Genomic DNA, 24081 nt, shown 5'->3' on the forward strand with positions numbered 1-24081 from the left:
AAAGATAAAGGAGAATGAAAAGGAAGATTTTATTATTTCCATTACAGAGCCAATATTATTGATGCACAACTATATTAACTATGGACTTAACTAAAGCGGTTTTCCGATCTCGTAAAAAATGTGTATTTTAAATCTACGAACTATTTTTAAGTTCGGTCAATTAAGTTAACAGGGACTCTTTAAGACATTCGCAAACAGTTGAATATGAGCCTCGAATTCCAAAAACCTACTTTGGGTTCTTCATGATATTGCTTTGGATGTAGTTGTCCGTTAATAGTCCTCATACATTTGCATATTATACATGCTTTCTAAGAGTTCATTTATATCTCAGTTCGTTGTTATAGACAATGATGTAGACTTTTCAGTACGTAGCTAAAAGCACAAATCTTAATTAACCAATCTAGCTACATCACATAAATCTGGATATACGATGGTTTGCCACGATATGATTAAGACCATAGGACTGCTTATAACATACGTTGGAAATGTTAAAAATAGAAATTGCAAAAGTGTGCTCAAAATAATTCAAAAAAAGTGGGAAAAAAGTTATAAATAGCAAAATCTTAAGTATCCAAAAATAGCAATCAGACCCCAAAATAGATATTCTAACATGTACACTAAGCGTATATAAAGTTGTATAATGCCTTCAAAACGTCACTAAATAAAATTCTGAAAATGTTGCAAGTCAATTTAATAAACTGAATCAAAATGGCAACTGCTAAAACTGCAATTGGTATAGATTTAGGTACGACCTATAGTTGTGCAGCCTTTTTTAGAAACAACAAAGTTGAAATTATTGTCAATGACCAAGGTAACAGAATTACTCCTTCTTATGTCGCTTTCAATGATACAGAAAGATTAGTCGGAGATGCTGCTTATAATCAAGCCCCTTCAAATCCCAAAAATACTATTTATGGAGCAAAGAGATTAATCGGTAGAACTTTTCTGGATAAAGAAGTTCAGCAAGATATTCCTCATTTACCTTATAAATTAGTTGATAAAGAAGGTAAACCATTAATTGAAGTGGATGCAAAAGGTGACACATTACAATTGAGTGCCGAAGAAGTCGCTTCTATGATTTTAATCAAATTGAAAGAAAGAGCTGAAGAAGTCTTAGAGCGTGAAGTCACTGATGCAGTTATTACAGTTCCTGCTTATTTTAATGATTCTCAAAGGCAAGCCACCAAAGATGCCGGTATCATTGCTGGACTTAATGTTCTAAGAATTATCAATGAACCAACTGCAGCTGCAATCGCTTATGGTTTAAATAAATTAGATGATGAAAATGACAATAATTTTATGAAAAGATCTACCAGTACCGCTATTGCTGTGAAATCTGATAAATCTAGTCCTACTGCAAAGAACATCTTAGTGTATGATCTTGGTGGTGGTACTTTTGATGTTTCCTTATTGAGAATTGATCGTGGGGTTTTCGAAGTCAAAGCAACAAATGGAGATACACATTTAGGAGGGGAAGATTTTGATAACAGATTAATCAAGCATTTCTCAGAAGAATTTAAGAGAAAACACAAGAAGGATGTATCAACCAATGAAAATGCTTTAAGTAAATTGAAAAGAGCTTGTGAAACCGCTAAACGTACTTTATCGACAGCATCTCAAGCAAAGATCCAAATTGATTCACTTGTTGATGGTATTAATTTTGAAAGTTCTATCACCAAAGCAAGATTTGAAGAATTATGTTCCGACTTATTTAAATCTACTTTAGAACCGCTCGAGCAAGTTTTAGAGGATTCAAAGATTGAAAAATTTGGTGTTGATGAAATCATCTTAGTTGGTGGTTCGACCAGAATCCCAAGAGTTCAAAAATTAGTCACTGAATACTTCGGTGGTAAAATACCAAACAAATCTATAAATCCGGATGAAGCAGTCGCTTATGGAGCTGCTGTTCAAGCTTCTATCTTAGTCGAAGATGAAACTTCCGATGTTACTGCTGATATTGTCTTAGTCGATGTTAATCCTTTATCATTGGGAGTTAAGGTTACTGGTGATACTATGTATGTTCTTATTCACAGAAACAGCACCGTTCCAACCAAGAAGACACAAAACTATACTACTTCAGATGATAATCAAGAACAAGTTTCTATCGAAGTCTATGAAGGTGAAAGAATCCATGTTAGCGAAAATAATCTTTTAGGTAACTTCACGTTAAGTGGAATTACCAGAGCCAAAAGAGGGGTTCCTTCCATTCAAGTCACATTTGAATTGGATCAAATGGTATTTTAAACGTTTCAGCTGCCGATGTTGCTGCTGGTGTACGTGGTGATATTACTATTCAAAATGAATCTAATAGATTGACTCAAGAACAAATTCAAAAAATGATTGAAGATGCCGAAAAGTTCAAAGAAGAGGATGAAAGTGAGGCTGCAAGAGTTAAGGCTCAAAATGAATTAGAACAAGTAGCATATGGCTATCTCGATACTAGAAATGCTAGAGAAATATCGGAAGGTAGTAAGGCTATTTTGAAAAATGCTTGTGATGAGACAATTGAATGGTTGGAAAATGCTAAGGCAGCTGATACTGAAGAATACATAGAAAGAATTAAATACTTGGAAGACTTATCTGCTAAATTAGACAACGAAGGTTTCGGCACAAATGGAGATGGCCCACACGTTGAAGATGAAGAAGAAGAGGAGGATGGTCCTGTCATATTGGATGAGTAAATCAGATGTTTTATCTCTATTATCTTAGTTTTAGTTTGGTTTTAAGTTTTTAAACGTATTTTGTATAACTTTAAATAAGATTTGAAATCTAATTTTAACATTTGAATTGTATTTTTTGAATTTTCGAAATTAAATTTACGAGTCTATCTTGAATAGCGTAGACCTTTTATATTTATTCTATATATTTTTCAGTAAAGACTCATTTACGATACACAATGAGGTAGCTATTATCCAATTTAGGATTAATATGGTACCTATTCTTCTATCAAGCATCCAATCATTTCTTGGAATTGCAACCAAAATAAAGATAATATTAAGAATCAAAGATAAGCAAGTTATAGTAACTGTTGAACTCGCATTGAAATCATAAGCATCAGTAATACCAGTCCATGGTATAACCAATAGACCACTTAAACCTAAAGAGCACAAGGATATAAGGGGACTACCAAAACTAGCACTGAAAGCCATTATTGGCATACCCATTTTAGCAATTGTGAAGTTAGAAATGAGATCCCCAATCGAATTACCTAAGGCAAACACGGTAACCCCTAATATAGCGTCACTGATGTTAAATATTATAGCAATTGCTTTTAAAATGCAGATGATTTCAGTAGCAAATACTGAAATCCAGGTTATTGAAATTAAGAAACCCATTAAGGAACAAAGATTATTAATGATCTTTAGTTGGTATAAATCATTCAGGGAGAAATCTTCAAAACCGTCTTGTCTATAGTTAATACGAACCAATAACATCAAACTACTCGATATGATCACACCCATTGGAACTAGGATATAAATAGGCAAATATTCAGTAAAATATGAATAACAAACAAAAGCTGAACCTAATAAAACTTGGATTGATAGAGACAACCTATCTAAGTAAAAATTAAAATCATTATCTGCCTGTGAAGTATTATTGTTGTTTGGTGAAAATGCTTGTCTGGCCCTAGTCTTTATCAGTGCATCTATCATTGATATAATGGAGTGATCTCTTACTGGATTAGTTAATCTTAGAAGTATAGCTATGGGCAATGTAATTATATAATATACTTTATCTAAAGTAGTGAATGAAGTAAAGCCAATTAACTGGGGTGTTATAAGTTCGACTAGAATTGAATCCTTGTTTCTTAAATAGTTTAACCAGTTTTTGTTAGAAGCTAATAAAAGGTACGTTTGCATTTCTATTTCGGCTTCTCTTTCTTGTTGTAATTCCTCATTAATACCAGCGCTATCTTCTTGTTCGATTTCATTATTTTCATGAAGGTATTGTTCTGATTGAGATAAAGGGAAGGTATGTGCAGAATATGGAGCGGATACACCTAAATCAGTTGACATCACCGGTGCTGTAAGGGGTCTGTCAGTCTCTAAATGGACTGAACTTAAATTTGATTGTCTTGATAAATCTTTCAAAAGAACTCTTAAACCATATAAACCAGTTTCTACTGGTGCTGCACTACCCGATTCGGATCTTAACAAAGCTGTATATTCTCCTTGTAGGTTTTGCGCTTCGATATCTTGATTAGCTAAATTAAAGTCCTCTATAGTTGGCAAATTTGCAAATGTATCAAGGTAAATACTATTATCATTAGTTTCTCCAGCTTCAGGTATTACATTTAAATGGGAAGCGGATGAAAAATTTCCTCTCGATCTATGTAATTTTAACTGTTTAGTAGCTTGTGATTTCAAGTATGAATGATCCAATATGACCACGGATACATAAACTGCGTAGGCAACCACTAGTACTATACAAACAATGATGGAAAATGAAAATACAAACATGCTTAGGCCTATCAAACAAACTATAAGTAAATAAAAACCCACATCTCGGATGAACAGTCGTTTAGGGACTTTGAAGGGATGAACAATAGCCATTGCTCCAATAACAACTGTAGTAATGAATAAAGATGCACCAAATAATTCAGATATTGCCAATGAACCTGAGTCAAGACTCATCGCTTTATATGTACTCAAGACATCTGGAGCACCATTTCCAAGAGCCAACAACGTCAACCCTGCAAAATTATCTGATAATTTTAAGAATTTTGACAAAGTGTATAAATTAGGACAAAGGTAATCTGAAGCAGTCAAACCTAATGCTATGAAAAACAATACTAGACTTCCAATGATCAAGGATAATGATATAAGGGTAAGGTTTGGGATCTGACAATAGTAAATATCTAGATAATTAATGATTCCTATATCTTCAATTAAACAGTTATCTTGGAAATATTGGCATTGATCTTGTCTCGGTATGTAAGCAATATTGGAACACACGGTGCTATTATCATCATCAAATCTTCTTAATAGCTCGTCTTCGAAAGGAGATGAACCTCCCAATGTATATGTCGGTAGAATCAAACCGAGAAGTAGAGAGGATAGTCTCATATTCTCATGCCGTTAAGATGTCAAGATGAATCATTAAGAAATGATATCTGTTTAATGAAAATTATAGCCTTCGATATCTTTATTTAGATATATGCATTATATGCAGGAATTGATTTTTTTAACTACGTCACAAGAGTTACCTTCTTGTTAATTACTTGAAAGTTTTATAAATGAAAAGTATAGAGATTGAATATGCTGTTCATTCTCCGTTGTTCAAGCATAATGATAATACGATTGGTATAATACTGAAATGGATATCATTTATGTGCGATGGATTTTATATTTTATATTTGACTCTGATATTACTTATTGATCAAATAACAGTTGAAATGATAGTAAAAGACATATTGAATAGCTTAAATTTAGAAAATATGTACAGTTGATCCTTGCACCACCCCCCATACGGGCACACGAAGGTAATCCCTTAGAAGAATAAGAATATTCTCAACAGATGGGGTGCTGCACCCAAGATCAACCAATTGTTCTCCAGTCCATTCTGAAACCTAACTATAAAAATTAAAGTTACAACTATATCCCAAGGGTCATGGGTCAGAACGCCGTAATGGATTCAACCTCAAAGGAATGCTTTAACGTTGCAAATGGCTGTGATTTTGCGTTAATAAGAAAAGAACATAAAAAGAAAATTGAAAATTTTTATTGAACCTCTTCTTAACTTTATAGAAAATGAGAAACCAGAATTTAAAAGTGCGGGTAACACCTACAGTTAATAAAAGTTGCAAAATTAAAAAAATCCATACCTATATTTAAAATCATTATATCATCATAACTTCTTTAGAGATCCATTAATAGGGGTAATTAAATCATCAGTAAATGGAACTTTCTTATTATGTAACAGTTCCATTCTATTAACCACCTTCAGAAATACATCTTCATACACGTTGTTGCCCCATAATGTATCCATATGTTCATAGCCTTTACATAGCACTACTTCCAATTTATTTTGCATTTTTTCATTATGATCTAAGATAAGTTGTTGAGCTCTATCAATAGAAACTAAGATATCTTGATCACCATAGAACAATAACATACGAGTATTCAAATGATGCGCTATAGGGAATGGTGTTACTCTATGACTTTTGGATTTAGAAGCATCAAATACTCCTGATAATCGAGTCAATCCTAAAGTACCCGTTTCATCAAACATCTGAAACCTTTTTGAACTAATAATTTGAAACCAATGTGTTATCGACTTAACCGAACTATTGGAAAACATATGAGGATATCCAAGTGATTTCTGTTCATCATCAATATTCTTTCCGGACCATCCAAACAAATAAACTAAGGACTTGTCAACCACCTTCTTATACATATCTACCCCTAACACCTCGAACCAGAATGAAACAGATGGCATGATTGCTCTTCTTCCAAACAAACTATATAAAAAGGCATTATCCTTTGCAGCTTGGTTTGAAATGATTTTAAATACAGGATGATTCAAATCTTTGGGTATCAATGCAGGTGATAAACCCACAAATAAATTAAGATAATTATTCACTTCAGGCTTCAAACTCAAACTAGCAAATAACTGAGAACAACCTTGGGAAAATCCAATATAAGTGATCTTATCTTCAGGTCTATAAAACGAACGAATGAAACTTAAAGAATCAGGTATATCATAATAAGCATATTCATCCAATGAGAAATCCCAAAATTTAACATCACATACCGATAAATTAAGATGTTTTCTAGAATACTTATTACCTCTATTATTACCTAACCAAACTTCATAATCTAAATCTAACAACAAGAATGGTAGGTTTTTTTCTTTCTTGGTTCCTAACACAAACAATTCTGAATTTGTTAATAAACCATGATGAAAATAGGCTATCTTCCCATTATGTAAATATTGAGACCGCCCTGGTCTTTCAATCTTATGCAATACTAACAAATAGCCATCTTTAGTAGTGACAACAAACTCTCTAACGATATACCCTTTACTCTTAACCAACTCTAGAATGTCCTGATTATGAGATCTATCTTTTAAATTCGTCTCGCTTGATTTTATGGTAATGTCGATCCCTAAAAATCTCGAGATAAGTTGTGAAAGAAAGAAACTTTGAATCTTCAATAGTAATATACAAATGTTAACGAACGTCACGATTAGTGAAGTACCCTCAGTACCAGCCATGATATGAACCCACCAATCTATGTATTTTGCATGGAAAAGAAGAAATAGTGTTAATAGAAATTAACATGATATATGAATTTGGTGTTTGTTGATGGTTATACGTTAATTTTTTTTGGTAACGCGACAATTTCTGCTACATCTCCTGGGGGGGTCGCTAAAAAGTCTTGATTTCTATTATATTTATATATATTTACAATGGATTTTGAGATATGATCTCCTATTTACTATAATGTGGTTAGAATATACCAAACCATTTCTTTCTGGTATTAGATTGGTCAGCTGTGGTTGTTTCAGGTACATATTCACCACTTTGGATTAATTCCATAGCGAACTTTTTATGCTTATCCATCTCTCTTAATAATTGTTCTTCTTGTTCTTGCTGTATACGTTGAGCTTCAAGAACATGTCTTTCAGATGGTCTGTTTAAGGCATATTCATTTTCAGTTGTTTTTCTCATATTCTCAGGAATATAATCAGTATCTCTCACACTTCTTACACCCAACAGAGCATTCTTAGGATGATATAAATCATCAAATTCTTCTTCTGTCAAAGGAGCAAACCTTTCCTTTAATCTTAATCTAGCACGATAAAAATCTGACATAACATTTTCTTTACCATCATTCCATCTATGGAAGAATGCAAAATATATCAATATCGATGTACCAAGAAATGATCCAAACCAACGAGATCCAGCATTTAATCTTTGATTTGTATCCACTCTTCTTAAAACCTTATATTGACCTGGATACAATTCTGAAGCTGGTCTAGGAGTATAATTCAATCTCTTCATGGTTTCATTCACCTTCTTATATTGTGTAGGATTCTTAGGTATTGAAGAATGCCCCGTTGGTTGTTCACCAGGAATTTTAAATTCAGATGGATAACCTTCAGGTGGTCTAACATCAGTAGCATCATATGGATTGTAAGGAGCCTTGGGAGGAACCCAACCTTTTGGATTCGGTCTTCTTTCAAAATCAGACTCTATATCCTTCTTATTGTTCGTCATGTCTATCTTGGTTTAACCACTTCTTCGATAGTATACTGCTCTTTTATTTAAGTATTGAGAATTTTTTGGTGAGAGGAACCCTCACAGAAAAATTGCTGCGGTATAAATAAATTGTGAAATCTGGAGCTTTTATACTATCAATTTGAATATTTACTTAGAGGATATGAAGATTAATAATGGCTACAATTGCACTTAATCACTTTTTATCCTTCTTTTCATTGGAAGCGTTGGATGGTCGTCTTGCTCCATCTGAAAATCAATTGAAAAGACAAGCAATCATAAAGAAAGTTGGACCTCAATCAAGATGGTCAACTTTAGAATTCAAATTCTATGGGATTGTATTTGCTATAGTCGTTCCATTGATGTTTAAAACTGCTATGGATGCTTCTAATGAGACTAATGCCAATTATACAAGATTTGCTCATTTATTAAGTAACGGGTGGTTATTCGGTCGTAAAGTGGATAACTCAGATCAACAATATCGATTCTTTAGAGATAATTTCTTGATGTTATGTGGATTGATTGTTGCTCATTGTTCATTAAGAAGAATCTTGACTCCTTTATTAGGTATTCCAAAACGTACTTATTTTGATTTCGTATTTGGAATAGTGTTTATAATTGGTGCTCATGGAACTAATTCATTAAGAATTTTAATTCACGTTTTAATTATTTATGGTCTTGCAAAATATATCCCTTCAAATAAGATAGCAGTGATCGCTGTATGGGTTTATGGGATCCTGACTTTATTCATTAATGATAATTTTAGAACTGTCAAGTTTGGTATCTCAGCAATTGATAATGGATTCTCAGGTATAATTTCTCGTTGGGATGTTTTTTTTAATTTCACTTTATTAAGAATGTTATCATTCAGTTTGGATTATTTAGAAAAGAAAAGACTCAAAACTCCTCCTAATGATAAAGAAATCCTTGATCTTTCTTATCTTGACGATAGACAAAGACTTGAAGCTCCATTACCCTTGGGTGAATATAATTTCTTAAATTATATTGCTTATCTTACTTATACCCCATTATTCATTGCCGGTCCAATCATTACTTTCAATGATTACATATATCAATCCAATTATCAACCATTAGCCAGTGTCAAAAACTATAAAAGAACCTTGATTTACTTTTTAAGACTTTTGTTTTGTATTTTTGTTATGGAATTTATTCTTCATTTCATGTATGTTGTGGCCGTTTCAAAGACCAAGGCATGGTATGGAGATTCACCATTTCAAATCTCGATGATTGGTATGTTTAATTTAAATATAATTTGGTTGAAATTATTGATTCCTTGGAGATTATTCCGATTTTGGAGTTTATTAGATGGGATTGATCCACCTGAAAATATGATTAGATGTATGGATAATAATTTTTCAGCTCTTGCTTTCTGGAGAGCATGGCATAGATCATACAATAAATGGATTGTGAGATATATCTACGTTCCATTAGGTGGAGGTGGTAAATACAGAATTGTTAATAGTTTATTCGTGTTTAGTTTCGTTGCCATATGGCATGATATTGAATTAAAATTATTAATGTGGGGTTGGCTAGTAGTGGTATTCTTAATGCCTGAAATATTAGCTACTATGACATTCAAGAGATTTGAAGAAGAATGGTGGTTTAGATATTTATGTGGATTTGGTGCTGTTATAAATATCTGGATGATGATGATTGCAAATTTATTTGGATTTTGTTTAGGAAAAGATGGTACTCTTATATTATTACATGATCTCTTCAAAACCTACAGTGGTATACAATTCTTTATATTATCATCAGGAGCATTATTTGTCGCTTCTCAAGTGATGTTTGAATTAAGAGAAAGTGAAAAAAGAAGAGGAATTGATGTTAAATGTTAGGTAAAATATAGTTTCATAGTTTAAAAAAAAATAAAGATCGTACTTTTTTTACTGAGACTAGCCACACAAGAAAAATCTGTAGTGAGACAAAAATTGTGTAATGATTTAATGGGGGAAGGATAGCTCCAGCAGTAGGAATCCACTTTAGTGTTGCTAGGACTAGATCACATCTGCTGCCATGGCTCCTCCAGTGCCGGTTTACAATAGACAAGAAGTGAGGTCTAAGTATAAAGAACAATTGAATGATCCTGAAAAATATCAATGTGAATTGAAATCCCTTATACAAAATGAATGTACATTTAAGACATTTCCAGATGATAGATCAAAACCTCCAGAGATAATATGTTTACCATTCAAAAGGCTATTTCAACGTTGTCTTATTCCAACTTTAATCAAGGAAAATGGTAAAAAGGTGACAGTTCAAAGATGGCTCAATATAGAAATTACGGATAATGCCACAAATAAATTAAAAGTTGATAGTCAAACTTCAAAGTATACTAATGATGTTCAAAACTTTTTAAGTGCTGAAAAGGATTTTAGAAAGCTTATGGAAATGGAATTGGATGAAAGTGGTTAATTGTAAATATGTTAAATAGAATAGCAGAGATACCCTTCTGTTACATGTACGAATTTTATGACATAATAAAGAATTATATTTATAAATTAGATGGATGAAATAGTAAGATAAATAAAGAGGAATCAAAAGAATCAAAACGTTGTAACATTATGCATCGTGAATATTAGAGGAAATGTAGACGTTGATGACTGTCTAAAGATGATACAAAATACTGATGATATACTATATAATCATTTGAATAACTAGTAGATTGCTTCTTAAGGTGATATTTAGCAATTTTTTATCTTCTAGATAGAAAACGGCATAAATCAATTGAGAAAGAAAGATAGGCATTAATATGGATTTGAATTCAATAGGTTGAGTTTTCAACTGGTTGGGGTAATTTCTTATTAGTAGCTAAAGCCATACTTTTTCTAAGTTCCAATAAAACAGTTTCCATAGTATATGATCTCTTCCAATTCTTTAAAGTTTCGAAATTACTAATAATAACATGACCTTCACTATCAACACATGGTAAATTAATCTTAGTAGTGAATCTAACTTTTGGTGGTTTATCAGGATATGTTTCATCACAAATGATAGTCAAGGAATAAATTCTATTTTCATGATTGGAATGAGGTGGACCTAAAATAGTACCATTCCAATAAGTCATTGTTATATCATCTTGATTAGCCAACCCGTATGAAATGGATTCTGCTCCTAATCCCTTTTCACCCTTCTCTAATTCTTCCAAAAGTTTGAAATTTCTTGGACTATAAAATACATCAATTGTTAGTAATTTTGAACTTGCATCTATCATCATCATCATCATGATCCTTAACAATGCTCATACATACACTTTCGACATCTTTGAATCAATTCACTACTGGTATATCCAATTCAACTAATGAACTAGTTATATATAGATGGTTCCTTTTCTAAAATTGATTTGTTTAAACCAGATCTGTTCTGTTGCTCACACATTGCAACGAAAAAAAATAAAAAATGTAGATATATCGTTAAAACTACAAATATCAACACTACAAGATATTGATATATCAATAGTGACATAGTTTAAACGAGAAGGTTGTAATGTCTAGTGGTGGTTCATCTCCATTTGTTGATAATCCAAAGTATCTGAATAGTCAACTTGTGAGAAGGACGACAGAGGATGGTGATACTGTCTTCAATAACAGACAAACGATATCGAATTTGCAGTATCAAGTAGCTGCATTAACCACTGAAAAGAGGTTGTTGCAACAGGAAAAAGAGATTGAAATAGGGCAATATGAAGATGTGATACTACAGAAGAACGAACAGTACAATAAACTCAAGTTGAACTTTGATTATTTGTATCAGGAAAAGAAAGAATTGGAATCCAAGATAGAGAATCAAAACCAAATCCAATCTAGAGAAGTCAAATCATTAAATCAGAAGATAGCTGAATTGGTAGAAGAGGCTAACGTCAATTTGAGGAATTATAATGAATTAGAAGCAGTCAATGGTAGATTGAAAAGGAAATATGAACAGGTCAGTTCTAATTTAAACTTTCAATTGAATAGTAATGATCATCTAACCAAAGAATTGGATCAATTGAAAGGTACTATACAAGAATTACATGCTTCTAATGATCAATTAATAGATGAATTGGAAAATCATACTCAAAGAGCAAATGATCCAAATTTAAACTCCTTAGTTGAAAATTTACATAATAAGAATATCAATTTACAAAATATCAACAATAAGTTACAATCAAAAGTGGATGAATTATTACAAAAGAAAACATCAGCTGAATTATTGAAACAGAAAAATATCTCATTAACTAATAGAATATCTCTGTTAGAGTCTATCGAAGTGAAGTATTGTAAGTTGGAAATTGAAAAATTGGAATTGGAAGCAAAGTTTAATGATTTCTTCACTGTTATAGAACAAACCGTTATTGAAACATCTAATCAGGAATCAAACGAAGAAAAAGTAAAGAAATTCATTGGTTTATTTAAAGATGTTCAAAACAACAACTTAGTTCTTCGAAGTAAATACGATGAAGCAAAAGGTGAAATAGAACAAATACAATTACAATTGAATCATCTCCAAAACTCAAATGAGACAAATCTTTCAAATGTATCGTACTTAGAAGAAGAATTACAAGTGCGTAATGAGATTATATCTAAACTTGAAAGAGAAAGATTGTTGAATGTGAAAGAAATAGAATTTTTAAGAAATCTGTTGAAAAGACTTGATGAAATGAATAGGAAAAAGTTACTGAATGAAGAACAAAAAGTGCCAACAAAAGCAACAGATGAATATTTGACCAAGTTGGAATTACTAGTTGATGAATATAAAACTGAATTAGAACAACTTAGGAAAAATCAACTGAATTCAATTGGAAATAAACGTCCAAGAAATAATGACAACACAGAAGAAGTTTCCATACCAATCAATTTCCTGTCCCAACTTTCGAAACTCGAGAAGGAGAATTTCGATTTATCAACCAAAATCAAGGACTTAGAAAGTTCTAATTTTAAATTACAACAATTCAATCAGAATTTACAAACCAAGAAAGAAAAACAAAATCAACTACAAATACTTCAATTAAGATCTAATTTGATTGCTCAAGATCAAGTTGTTAAAAAGCAAACTCTTGATGCTTTGAGAAATGAAAATAATGACCTTATTAACAACTATGTTAAGAACCTCCCTTCTGATAGCGTAGTTCCAAAGTCCATATTTGAGAGACAAGAACATGATAAATCTATCCTTGAGGACAAAATCTCCCAATTGACTCGAAGAAACGAAAGACTCAAAGATGTATATGCTAAAAAGAGCAAGGATATATTATCAACAATTTCAAAATACTTTGGATATGGTATTGAATTCTTACCAAATCCTATCAATCCAAATGATTTATCATCTAGAATAAAGTTAGTTTCAAAATTCTTAAACAATCCAGTAAACATCGCTTCCAATTACTTAATTATAGACGTGGAGACCAAGAATTTGAAAGCTTATGGAGATTATGACTTCAAATTACTTTGTGAAGAATTACTGTCCTCATGGGTTAAGGAAAGAGAACAAATACCATGCTTTCTTAGTGCTTTGAATTTAAGCTTGTACGAATTTTCAAAAAAGCGCAGTTGAAATCATTAATTCTATTACATTAAATATATATACATGTATATACAAACGGTTAAAATTTACTTAATCTGTCACTAACTAATTGTAGAATCTCTTTAGGCTCTTTATCGTAATTCTTGAAATCTTTATTTATAGAATTCCACATTTCACCTGCATTAATGTCATCAAAACTCTCAAGAAATGAATCTTCAAGTTTTCTCTTATCATTTTCGTTACCATACTTGGAAGTAAAGTTATAGAGCCAAGCCCAACTATCTCCATTGTTTTTACCTTCTAGTAAAGATCTTTCAAACCAAGATTTAGCTTTCGAATATTTCTCATCAATCCAGAAGAATACCCCAATTGACATTAATATCAGGGGATGGTTAGATGTGCTCTTCAACGCATCTAAAAATGCAGTTTTACGCTGTGACATCTTAGGAATCAACAGTAAATATTGGATCCATAATATAGGTGATGCTGGAAAAGCCTTCAAGGCTTTATTCGTTAACTGTCTAGCAACGATTGTATCTTTGTTTCTAATTTCTAGTTCTATTTTGGCCTTCCATAATCTATCGCTGTCGGGATTTTGTAAAATTGCATTATCTAGAATAGATCTAGCTCTGATGAGGACTCCCATTTGCTCATAGATAGAAGATAGAAGTATCCATAACTCAACACAGTGAGGACAACTCTTGGTTCCTAAAGATGCAGAATCTCGAGCAAGAGATAAATTGTGATCTTCATTTAAGTATATCTGAGTCTTTTGTAAATGAAGCTTTGAAGAATCTGGAAAAATAATAAGCGCTTGTTCCACTTGTTGCAAAACGCTATCTGTTTTACCACCTGAACTTCTATAATTCAAAAACCTTAATAAGTGAATATATTTATACCACATTCTTGCAGATGAGTTTGGATACAGTGTGACAAATTGTTTTAACAACTTGCTGGCAGAAGCATAATTAGAAGCCTTGCTTTCTAATTTCACTAGAGCAAGACATATATTTTCATTATGATCAAGTATCTTGGCGGCTGAGTTAAGGATATCTTTAGCCCCATCAATATCATTTCCAAGAATCCATTTATCCTTCGCAAACATTAAATATAAAATTTCAACGCTCAGATTCAAGCTTATTGACTTTTGATAATAGGTAAATAACTCGTCAAGCTTTGAACTTGGACCTTTCTTCAACGACAGGAAAAGCTTCAACCACACATCTATGTTAGTTGGGAACTTGTCAATGATATATTCATAAATAAACTTTGCCGTGAGTACATGGGTTTCACTATTAGCAACTTCGGCCTCGTTAAGCCAGGATTGTAAATTATCCTCATGAAGATCCTCAGTTTTCAAAATATTAATTATTATAGCGTTACAGGTACCAGGGAAACCTTCAGATTCAGAAACATTTGCTTGTTTTAACCAATCACTCGTACCTAAGGAATTTTCAGTAACTGAGGCGTTGTCTTTGAAAGCACGCTCCATCATTTTGATTAACTTTGATGTTTCAATGTTCTCATTTTCCCTTTCTTCCAACTTTGATGCTGCTAACCAAACTTGGAAATCACCCAGCAATTGCTTTCTAGCTTTATTAAGCGTTACTTTAGCTTCTTTATATGACAAAATATTGATCCATGTCTCCCAGAAGTCCCAATTATTAGGACAGAATTCCACAGCTTTTTCCAAAAGCTTTACAACATCTTCCTTATTGTCTTCTAGTTCTATTAATCTTTTCCATAGGTTTGGATTGCTTGGAAGAGATTCCAATGCCTTTTTTATTACTCTTTTTCTTGAGGTTATATCAGCTATATTTTCCAATTCTTCCGATATTATCCATAATCTTTCAGATTTTCTATTAAATTGTAAACCCTCTGCTGCAATAATTTTACACAATCGAGCATCATCTGAAGATTTTTGGTGTAACCGTATACTTTCAATCCAAATATCCGGATCTCTTGGAACTATTTTACATCCTTCAACTATCAAGTCTTTTGCGAGAGTGTAGTTTGTGGCTTCTTCTTCTAACCTTGCTGAAGCTATCCATGAAGTTGCTTTGTTTGGTTCTGTCTTTCTTAAGGATGAAAGTATTGCCCTCACCTTTGAAACATTTTTCACATTGGCATAATTTGTTGAATTTAAAGACTCTAAGTCAATAGTAGAAACATCTGACTTCTGAGGTAATAGGTTATCTAATTGACTCTCCAACAATTTATCTCTTGAATCTGAAATCGATTGAAAGTTTGTTTTAGCCAATGAAGAGATAGAACCAGCACCAATCAAGGCACTATCAGGTACAGCATAAGTTCTTTGCCTCAGTTGCTCTAATAACCTGCTTCTTTTGTTTCTTCTTGTCAAATCTCCAGCTTCTGGTAAACTGCTCCACTCTTCACCAGTTACATTAGCTAGTGATCTTTTTAGATCGGTAAACTTTTCTTGTGTTGACAGAAGTTGAGAATCAGGTTGGATTCCAATCAAAGGCAACGTCGAAGTCTTCCTTGAACTCAATCTCTTTTCTATTTCATCATATATCCTGTCGGCCTCTTCATCCTCTCCATTCTTGCCTATAGCCTTGCTGAGAATTGATTTATCAGTGGTAGAGAAATCTTGTTTATCTTCGTTATCATCATCTTCATCATCTTCATAATCCTGTTTTGTAGAAAAAACAGTTGAGTCAGCACTTGAAGTAAATCCAGTTGCACCTCTCCCAATACCCGCAACATAACCAGGCGGTGGTTCTTGATCTAGAAATGCTTTGCGTTCCATTAATGATGAATGGTGATAAATTCTAAAGTTATAAATTGTTATAAACGGCTATAAATATGGAGAATTTGGTCATGTGATCTCATCTACAAAAAATTTGAAAAATTCTTTTTCAGACATTTAATTTTTTAAAAATGGTGTGTGTAAACATTAGAAGATATAGATTTAATCAAGCGAATTAGAAATGTCAAAGAGATCAGCTTCAGATGATTTGTCTGAGTTAAAAGGCAGCTCTGCAGTGAAGACATCAGCAGATTCTTTCCCAACCAATAATGCTTCCGTAGAAGGAGATATTGAAATGGGTGAATTTGAAGATCCTTATGGAGATGAGTTTGAAAGTGATGGGGAAATTATTCAACTTGACGAAGAAGAAGATGAAGAAGAAGACGAAGCATCAGCATCAAAGAAAATCGAAGAGCTCGAAAATGCTGAAGCAGAAGAAGAAAAAGAATCAACAATTTATCTTCCACATAGATCAAAACCCTTAGGACCTGATGAAGTGTTAGAAGCAGATCCATCAGTATATGAAATGTTACATAACGTTAACATGCCATGGCCATGTTTAACTGTCGATATCTTACCTGATAATCTCGGCAATGAAAGAAGAACTTATCCTGCCAGTGTTTACGTTGCAACTGCTACTCAAGCTTCCCGTAATAAAGACAATAATTTAATTGCTATGAAGTTATCATCATTAGCAAAGACTTTAGTTAAGGATGAAGATGACGACGATGATGAAGAAGATGAAGATGACGAAGATGTTGACCCTATAATGGATAGTGAAACTATTCCTTTGAAAGACACTACTAATAGAATTAGAGTCTCTCCACATGCATCTCAAACCGGGGAATATTTAACAGCCACCATGTCAGAAAGTGGTGAAGCATTCATTTATGATTTATCATCTCAATTCAAAGCATTTGATACTCCTGGATTCATGATCCCAAAAAATGCCAAAAGACCAATTCATACAATCAGAAGTCACGGTAACGTCGAAGGTTACGGTTTAGATTGGTCACCTTTGGTCAATACCGGTGCCTTATTGACTGGGGATGTATCAGGTAGAATCCATTTAACATCAAGAACTACATCAAGTTGGGTAACCGACAAGACTCCATTTTTCGCATCACAATCATCAATTGAAGATATTCAATGGTCAACAGGTGAATCAACTGTTTTCGCAACTGCTGGTTGTGATGGATATGTAAGAATATGGGATACTAGATCGAAAAAACATAAACCTGCATTATCCACCGTTGCTTCTAAATCAGATGTAAATGTTATTTCTTGGTGCGGTAAAATAAATCATTTATTGGCTTCCGGTCACGATGACGGTACATGGAGTGTATGGGATTTACGTAACTTTAGTTCTCAAACGCCAAGTCCTGTTGCTAACTACGATTTCCATAAATCTCCAATTACTTCCATTTCCTTTAATCCTCTTGACGAATCTATAATAGCAGTTTCTTCAGAAGATAATACTGTTACATTATGGGATTTGGCTGTTGAAGCTGATGATGAAGAAATTTCAAACCAAAGAAAAGAAACCAAAGAATTGAATGATATTCCACCACAATTATTATTTGTCCACTGGCAGAGAGATGTAAAAGATGTCAGATGGCACAAACAAATACCCGGATGTTTGATTTCAACCGGTAGTGATGGTTTGAATATTTGGAAGACAATTTCAGTTTGATCATTGAAAGTTTCAAATGTGGTTTAATTCAGTTTGATGCTTACAACTTTAAAATTGTATATTAGTATAGCTATATAAATGTAATAAACTTTTTATTTTGTCATAAGCAAAGCGCAATATTGCAGTACTCTGTATACCCCGGTTGGTTTTAACATCTAACTTTACCAATTAGTCTATTGCTTGTCTGTTTTCAGCCAAATAATGATCTATGCAGGGAATAATCAAGTGTGTTTTTCTCGGAAGACTGGCTGCTAAACTTACCTTAGTTTGCGTTAGATTGCAAATACACGCTAAAAATGATTTTAGAACAAACTTCGCAGCCAATATATAAATATACAATAAAATGAAACTATTTTTCACTTTTTAATTAGAATGATAATCATCTTCATAACATTAAATCAAAATGAAAGTCTTATACTTGTTTGGTGCTTTCATTGGTATTCTGAAAGCTTATGAATCAAGCTTAGAGGAGTATGTAATTTCTAACAAGTTGTCCCAGCTAGATATGCAAAATTTTGATTTTCTAGCAGATGCTGATAACCAAATTAGAGCTAGAGGAGATTGGGGTGATGATTGTGAAACAACTTCTTCAAGTGCAATTGAATCAACTGAATGTGAAACTGAAACTACTTCCACAGAGGAATGTCAAACTGAAACTACTTCTACAGAGGATTGCGAGACTGAAGCTAGTTCCGCCGAGTCTACTGAATGCGAAACTGAAGCGACTCCCACTGAATCCACTGAATGTGAAACAGAAGAATCATCGGTAGAATCTACTGAGTGTGAAACTGAAAGTAGTTCCGTTGAATCTGAAACAACTGAGACAATAGAAATCACTATAACTGAAACTGAAGCTACATCTGGAACCACTGAGTGTGAAACTGAACTGGAAACTTCAGAAGCAAGTGTTGCAGCAACAACAGCATCAGAAACTACTTCAAGTGAAAATGAGACAACTACCATTGAAATCACCATAACCGAGACTGAAAGTTCAAGTGAATCCATCTCAGCAACAGAAGAGTCTTCTACAGAAATCACAAGCTCACCAGAAACTGAAACTGAAGAATCTACAACAACTGTGATCGAAACTACGATCATAACTGTAACTTCATGTAGCGGAAATGAGGGATGTTCAAGCGTTATTGTGACAACAGGGTTAACAACGGTCACGTTAGAGTCTACTATTTTCACCACTTATTGTCCATTAACTGAAACTTCTGCTGAGAGTTCGGTGGAAGAAACATCAATCAATGAAACGACTTCGACTGCTGAGAGTTCGGTGGCAGAAGCTTCAACCATTGAAACAACTTCAACTTCTGAGACCAGTTCCACAGATGAGACAGAAGTTACAAGTACAGAAGCTGAAACAGAGACTGAAACAGAGACTGAATCGGAAAATATAACTACCACGATAACAGAGACTGAGACAATAACTTCAGGAGCAAACACAACGATTGAAACTGAAACTGAAACAGAAACTGGTACAGAAAATGAAACAATTACCGAAGTGGTGACTGGTGAAAGTACAATTACAGAAACAGAAACTGAGACTGCTTCAGTAAGTACTGAAGTTATCACTATTGTGACTATCACTGAAGTTATTCCATCAACTACAATTATTACTGTTACTACATGTGCCAATGAAGCGGAATGTACAAGTACAGTTATTACTACAGGGGTTACTACTGTTATCAGTGAAAATACTATATTCACTACTTATTGTCCTTTGACTACTTCCACAGAAACTATAACATTGACATCTACAATAGCAGTTGCCACATCTACTGCGGAGGAGATAACTTCCACAGAAGCCACGGAACTGGAAGCACCAACAAGTACAGAAGCGGTAACAACAGAAGAAAATACTCCTTCGATAGGGGCTGAAACCGCTGGTACAGTTTCTGCAACAATCACAGAGCTCACAGAAACCTCAACTGCTGCTGTACAAGAAACTACCACCGTGACAATTACATCTTGTGAAGAAGAAGCATGTACTACTTTTATAGCCACCACTGGTTTAACTACCATCACCGAAGAGACTACAGTGTACACAACCTATTGTCCATTGACAAGTACAGAAGAAGCAACTACCGAAGCTCCTACGACTGAAGCTGTTAGTGAAGTCCCCACTGTAGCTGCCACAAGTGAAGTCACTGGAGAAGCCACTACTCCCGAAGTTCCTAATACCGAAGCTACCACACCTGAATCAATAATCAGCACGAATGAAATTGCAACTGAAACTGAAACTGCAGCTCCAGAAACCACAACTGAAACCATCACTTCTTGCCCCGAAGAAGACTGTACCGAAGGAGCTATTACTTCCACGGAAGCAATCGCTGGAACCGAGGAACTGGCACCTGATATTATTACTGTTGTACCTGGAACAGTTGCCGATGTCTCTTCATCTGAAAATGAAACATTGACAGAGGTAATTGAAACACAAGTAATCCAAACAGAACAACCTACCTTGATTCCTGAAACATTAGCTACAATCACACAAGGCACACCAACAACACAAGAATCAGTTGCTGCAGAATCAGTTTATCCTTTTGCATCACTTGTACCAGGCCCAGAAATTGGGCAAGCTATTCTCAACACTCCAAACACAATCATAATTTTCGCCCATTTAATAATCATGGGATTAATTTATTAATTAGACAAGTTTCGACTTTATTTAATTTTCGATTTTCGGTTTTATTTCGGTTCTTTTCACTTCTTGGATCTTTTTTCATTTATATGGTTTCTGCTTATAGCATTTTGCTCTTTGAGTTTAGAACATTTCAGCTCTCTTTCAGGTTTTAGCATTTCTTTAATATTTACTCATTTCTTGTTTCTTATTTTCCTTATTTTTGATTGAAGCTTGTAAGATTTTTAATTTAGCCTCTGTTTCTAACCAGAACTCATTCTCTTCAGCAATGAGTCTAATATATTTTTCAAAGACAATGACATTTTTCATGACCAAATTATGGAATGTTTGGGAAATAGACTCTAATTCTTTTTGTCTTTCCATAATCTTCAATGGATCTTGATTGAAGTTGTGAGTTTTCTCTTGACTTTGGGAGATATAATTGATTAACTTTGGGATATTCATTGTTGATAATTGATTTAAATTGTTATATGCTTCGTTGACAACTGCATAATGCAATACTATTTCCGCTTTCTTTGATTCTGAGTCAATTTCATCAATGACTGTTTCAGATTGTTCATTAGTTTTGTTAGCTGGTTTATTCAAGAGTCCAAGCTCCTTTAACATTGTAAATAACGATTGAAATTCTGCATTTTGTCCATACACAGATCCTGTTTTACGTTCCAAATCGACTATCTGATCCTGAAGGGACTTATCTGAATCGGAATTGATATCACCCAGTAATATTTCAAGTAGATCAAGTCTACTTGAGAGATGTTGAAACGTTTTCCTGTCCATCATTGATTGATGATAAGTATAAGATAAGAGGTTAATTATCGCGTTCTACTTTTATTTTTCTTTTCTATGAGTTTTGGTTGACTATGCGAATATCATATTCAAAGTGATTACCAGATGAAATGGAGATCACTAGATAAAGTTAAATGCTTATAATGTATATTAATATGTGTATTAACCTGTGTTTTGTACTCGTATAGTATCGAGCTACGTTTTATAAATATGCTATGTAATCCATTATTAATTATAAACGAATCTATTATTCTTCCTCACTTACACTAAGATCATCATCGTTCTTTTCACCACCAACAAAGTCTCTTAAACTAGTAGGTCTGCCTTCAACAGGCTTACTAAGAACATTAAACCGGTTCTTCTTTTTAGGCTTTACTGTATCATCTTCAATTTTTATTCCACCATACTGAAAATCGTCAATATCACTTTCATCACTATCTATATTTAGTTTGAGTTGATCCGGAGGCGTAACAGTGATTCCATCATCATCATCATCATCATCATCTTCCTCTAAAACTTCCTGTAACTGATCTTCCAAATCCTTGAATTCATCATCCATGTCCATATCGTTACTAACCTTTTCTATAACTTTTGCTTTACCAAGCGATGTAGATTTTTCCATATTTGTTGCTGGTTTCTTAGAAAGCTTCTTAGAAGCTGTACGACGCCTAGTATCCACCTCTGGAGAAGGCTTTCTAATTCTTGCAGGTGCCTTTACTTTATCTTCTTCTTTATTATCAAAGCTTATGATTGGGAAATCCAACTCTTTATCATCTGAATCGTCCATCCGTATTTGATCATCAAGATCATCAAAATCAGACTCATTTATTATAGGCTCCTCTAAGGGAGTGCTATTTGCGGTTGGAGGTCTCTTAGATGAAACCTTTGGCACTTGATCTATTTTTAGACTTGTAGATGGTGGCGGTGGTGGCTTGGGTACTGATTTTGGAATGCTTTTCTTCGTCTTTTTTGGTCTGACAGTTTTTTCAACTGGTGTTACCACAGTATACTCTTTATCCCATTGTTGAATTTTGGGTAATAACTGAGCTACATTTCTTGACTTACTTAATCTATAAGTGGTTTGTAATCTCTTTAATTGTACTGTATTGTCTTTGTCAGCCGTGTAGGTAAGGAAATATGAATCATTAACAGTATTAGAAGCTCTCTGAGGAGTTCCTTCAAATATAATAGGTTTCACATCCCCACCATCAGTAGATTTAGCTTTCAACAAGCAACTTTGATCATTCTGATATAATCTCAATGGTTTTGATTGATCCATAGAATCAGGTATAAAGTTGTACCTTAGGGCTATATTTTGTCCAAACGAGTTGGACGAAGTGCTGGGGACATCTATCAATCCCGATAGATCGATGTCATACTCTCCATCAGCCAAAGACATTATCAAAATTGTCTATTAATTGATAAAATTACTTAAATGAATTTGAAACAAGCAGTCTAGATTTATTAGACCCAACTCCATTTTTCTGCTGTTATCCCTGCTGATGTTTTAAGAGTGTCTCAGTATTATTTTTTTTTTTCAATATCATTTCCCAATCGGGAATTCCTGTATACAAAACTGTTTACATTTTTGCTGTTAACGATTTAGAGATCATGAAATGGATTAGATGAGGAGCAAATCTAACTATTCAACCAGATTTCGATAGTTTTTCCTTTAGTTATTTCGTTAACTAATACCAAGATCAGATGAGAGTATTAACTGCTAGCGCTGCTCAAGAGGTATCATTGTTTCATCCCAAGGTATTATTACTTTCTGCTGGTGTAACTACTACTGTTTTATTATCATATCGCTTCTATAGAAGGTATGTAAGAAGGATAAGGAATTATCTTGATATCACTCCTGAGATTTTAGATAACCATCAGAGGTTATATGGGTATGTCACTAGAGTAGGAGATGGTGATAATTTCCGATTTTATCATACACCAGGTGGTATATTGATGGGGTGGGGTTGGTTAAGACAGATACCTACCAATAGATCATTATTAAAAGATGAAACTCTCATGATAAGATTATGTGGTGTCGATGCACCAGAAAGAGCACATTGGGGCAAACCTGCTCAACCATTTAGTGAAGAAGCTCTTAATTGGTTACATGCATATTTAAACGGTAGATACGTATCTATCACACCTTTTTCAATAGATCAATATAAAAGAGTAGTGGCAAGAGCACAAGTATGGAAATGGACCGGTAAAAAAGATGTAAGTGCTGAAATGATAAAGGAAGGATTAGCGATTATATACGAAGGAAAAGTTGGGGCTGAATTTGGTGATAATGAATCATTTTATAGAAAGTTAGAAGCAAAAGCCAAATCATTAAAGAAAGGGGTTTGGTCATTAGGTAAGAAGCTTACTACTCCAGGAGAGTTTAAAAAGCTCTACTATAGAGGGGATTAAACAAAAAAAGTTCAAGTTTTGTAAACCTA

The 24081-nt window shown here is 33.6% G+C and overlaps 13 protein-coding genes across 13 annotated transcripts; 6 read left to right on the plus strand and 7 right to left on the minus strand. All coding sequences in view use genetic code 12, as the record gives it.

The window, feature by feature from the left end:
- Positions 1-708: 708 nt before the first annotated feature.
- Positions 709-2763, plus strand: HSP70 (Hsp70 family chaperone; the record flags this gene model as incomplete). The annotated part of the gene is made up of 2 exons (XM_064908659.1): positions 709-2170; positions 2254-2763. 2 exons carry the CDS (start codon positions 709-711, stop codon positions 2679-2681), a joined length of 1890 nt encoding a protein of 629 aa, XP_064764453.1. The 3' UTR covers positions 2682-2763.
- On the minus strand, positions 2552-5457 carry DFJ63DRAFT_9148 (uncharacterized protein). Its single transcript, XM_064909204.1, has one exon. The coding sequence runs from the start codon at positions 5064-5066 to the stop codon at positions 2859-2861; it is 2208 nt and encodes a 735-aa protein (XP_064764454.1). The 5' UTR covers positions 5067-5457; the 3' UTR covers positions 2552-2858.
- Positions 5458-5847: 390 nt separating this feature from the next.
- Positions 5848-7215, minus strand: TGL99 (Tgl99p; the record flags this gene model as incomplete). Its single annotated transcript, XM_064904633.1, has 1 exon — positions 5848-7215. The coding sequence occupies one exon, from the start codon at positions 7213-7215 to the stop codon at positions 5848-5850; it is 1368 nt and encodes a 455-aa protein (XP_064764455.1).
- Positions 7216-7450: 235 nt separating this feature from the next.
- On the minus strand, positions 7451-8221 carry MCU1 (Mcu1p; the record flags this gene model as incomplete). The annotated part of the gene is made up of 1 exon (XM_064905569.1): positions 7451-8221. The coding sequence occupies one exon, from the start codon at positions 8219-8221 to the stop codon at positions 7451-7453; it is 771 nt and encodes a 256-aa protein (XP_064764456.1).
- Positions 8222-8397: 176 nt separating this feature from the next.
- Positions 8398-10080, plus strand: GUP1 (O-acyltransferase; the record flags this gene model as incomplete). Its single annotated transcript, XM_064907340.1, has 1 exon — positions 8398-10080. One exon carries the CDS (start codon positions 8398-8400, stop codon positions 10078-10080), a length of 1683 nt encoding a protein of 560 aa, XP_064764457.1.
- A 178-nt stretch (positions 10081-10258) lies between these two features.
- On the plus strand, positions 10259-10657 carry DFJ63DRAFT_332615 (uncharacterized protein; the record flags this gene model as incomplete). The annotated part of the gene is made up of 1 exon (XM_064907715.1): positions 10259-10657. The coding sequence occupies one exon, from the start codon at positions 10259-10261 to the stop codon at positions 10655-10657; it is 399 nt and encodes a 132-aa protein (XP_064764458.1).
- A 174-nt stretch (positions 10658-10831) lies between these two features.
- On the minus strand, positions 10832-11616 carry DFJ63DRAFT_8958 (E2 ubiquitin-conjugating protein). The gene is made up of 2 exons (XM_064909182.1): positions 11494-11616; positions 10832-11409 (listed from the first exon to the last, which is right to left on the minus strand). Exons 1-2 carry the CDS (start codon positions 11502-11504, stop codon positions 11007-11009), a joined length of 414 nt encoding a protein of 137 aa, XP_064764459.1. The 5' UTR covers positions 11505-11616; the 3' UTR covers positions 10832-11006.
- A 112-nt stretch (positions 11617-11728) lies between these two features.
- DFJ63DRAFT_310284 (coiled-coil domain-containing protein) lies at positions 11729-13774 on the plus strand (the record flags this gene model as incomplete). Its single annotated transcript, XM_064905570.1, has 1 exon — positions 11729-13774. The coding sequence occupies one exon, from the start codon at positions 11729-11731 to the stop codon at positions 13772-13774; it is 2046 nt and encodes a 681-aa protein (XP_064764460.1).
- A 25-nt stretch (positions 13775-13799) lies between these two features.
- DFJ63DRAFT_9154 (U4/U6-U5 snRNP complex subunit) lies at positions 13800-16605 on the minus strand. Its single transcript, XM_064909205.1, has one exon. The coding sequence runs from the start codon at positions 16512-16514 to the stop codon at positions 13824-13826; it is 2691 nt and encodes an 896-aa protein (XP_064764461.1). The 5' UTR covers positions 16515-16605; the 3' UTR covers positions 13800-13823.
- A 90-nt stretch (positions 16606-16695) lies between these two features.
- DFJ63DRAFT_282561 (ribosome biosynthesis protein) lies at positions 16696-18207 on the plus strand (the record flags this gene model as incomplete). The annotated part of the gene is made up of 1 exon (XM_064904660.1): positions 16696-18207. One exon carries the CDS (start codon positions 16696-16698, stop codon positions 18205-18207), a length of 1512 nt encoding a protein of 503 aa, XP_064764462.1.
- A 2809-nt stretch (positions 18208-21016) lies between these two features.
- Positions 21017-21634, minus strand: DFJ63DRAFT_310288 (uncharacterized protein; the record flags this gene model as incomplete). The annotated part of the gene is made up of 1 exon (XM_064905571.1): positions 21017-21634. The coding sequence occupies one exon, from the start codon at positions 21632-21634 to the stop codon at positions 21017-21019; it is 618 nt and encodes a 205-aa protein (XP_064764463.1).
- A 127-nt stretch (positions 21635-21761) lies between these two features.
- DFJ63DRAFT_9158 (uncharacterized protein) lies at positions 21762-23192 on the minus strand. The gene has a single exon (XM_064909206.1). It carries the CDS (start codon positions 23037-23039, stop codon positions 21888-21890), a length of 1152 nt encoding a protein of 383 aa, XP_064764464.1. The 5' UTR covers positions 23040-23192; the 3' UTR covers positions 21762-21887.
- Positions 23193-23344: 152 nt separating this feature from the next.
- Positions 23345-24052, plus strand: DFJ63DRAFT_310290 (uncharacterized protein; the record flags this gene model as incomplete). Its single annotated transcript, XM_064905572.1, has 1 exon — positions 23345-24052. One exon carries the CDS (start codon positions 23345-23347, stop codon positions 24050-24052), a length of 708 nt encoding a protein of 235 aa, XP_064764465.1.
- Between the last annotated feature and the right edge of the window lie 29 nt (positions 24053-24081).

Source organism: Scheffersomyces coipomensis, assembly GCF_036884675.1.
Source record: "Scheffersomyces coipomensis strain NRRL Y-17651 chromosome Unknown DFJ63scaffold_1, whole genome shotgun sequence".
NCBI classification, from domain to species: Eukaryota; Fungi; Ascomycota; class Pichiomycetes; order Serinales; family Debaryomycetaceae; genus Scheffersomyces; species Scheffersomyces coipomensis.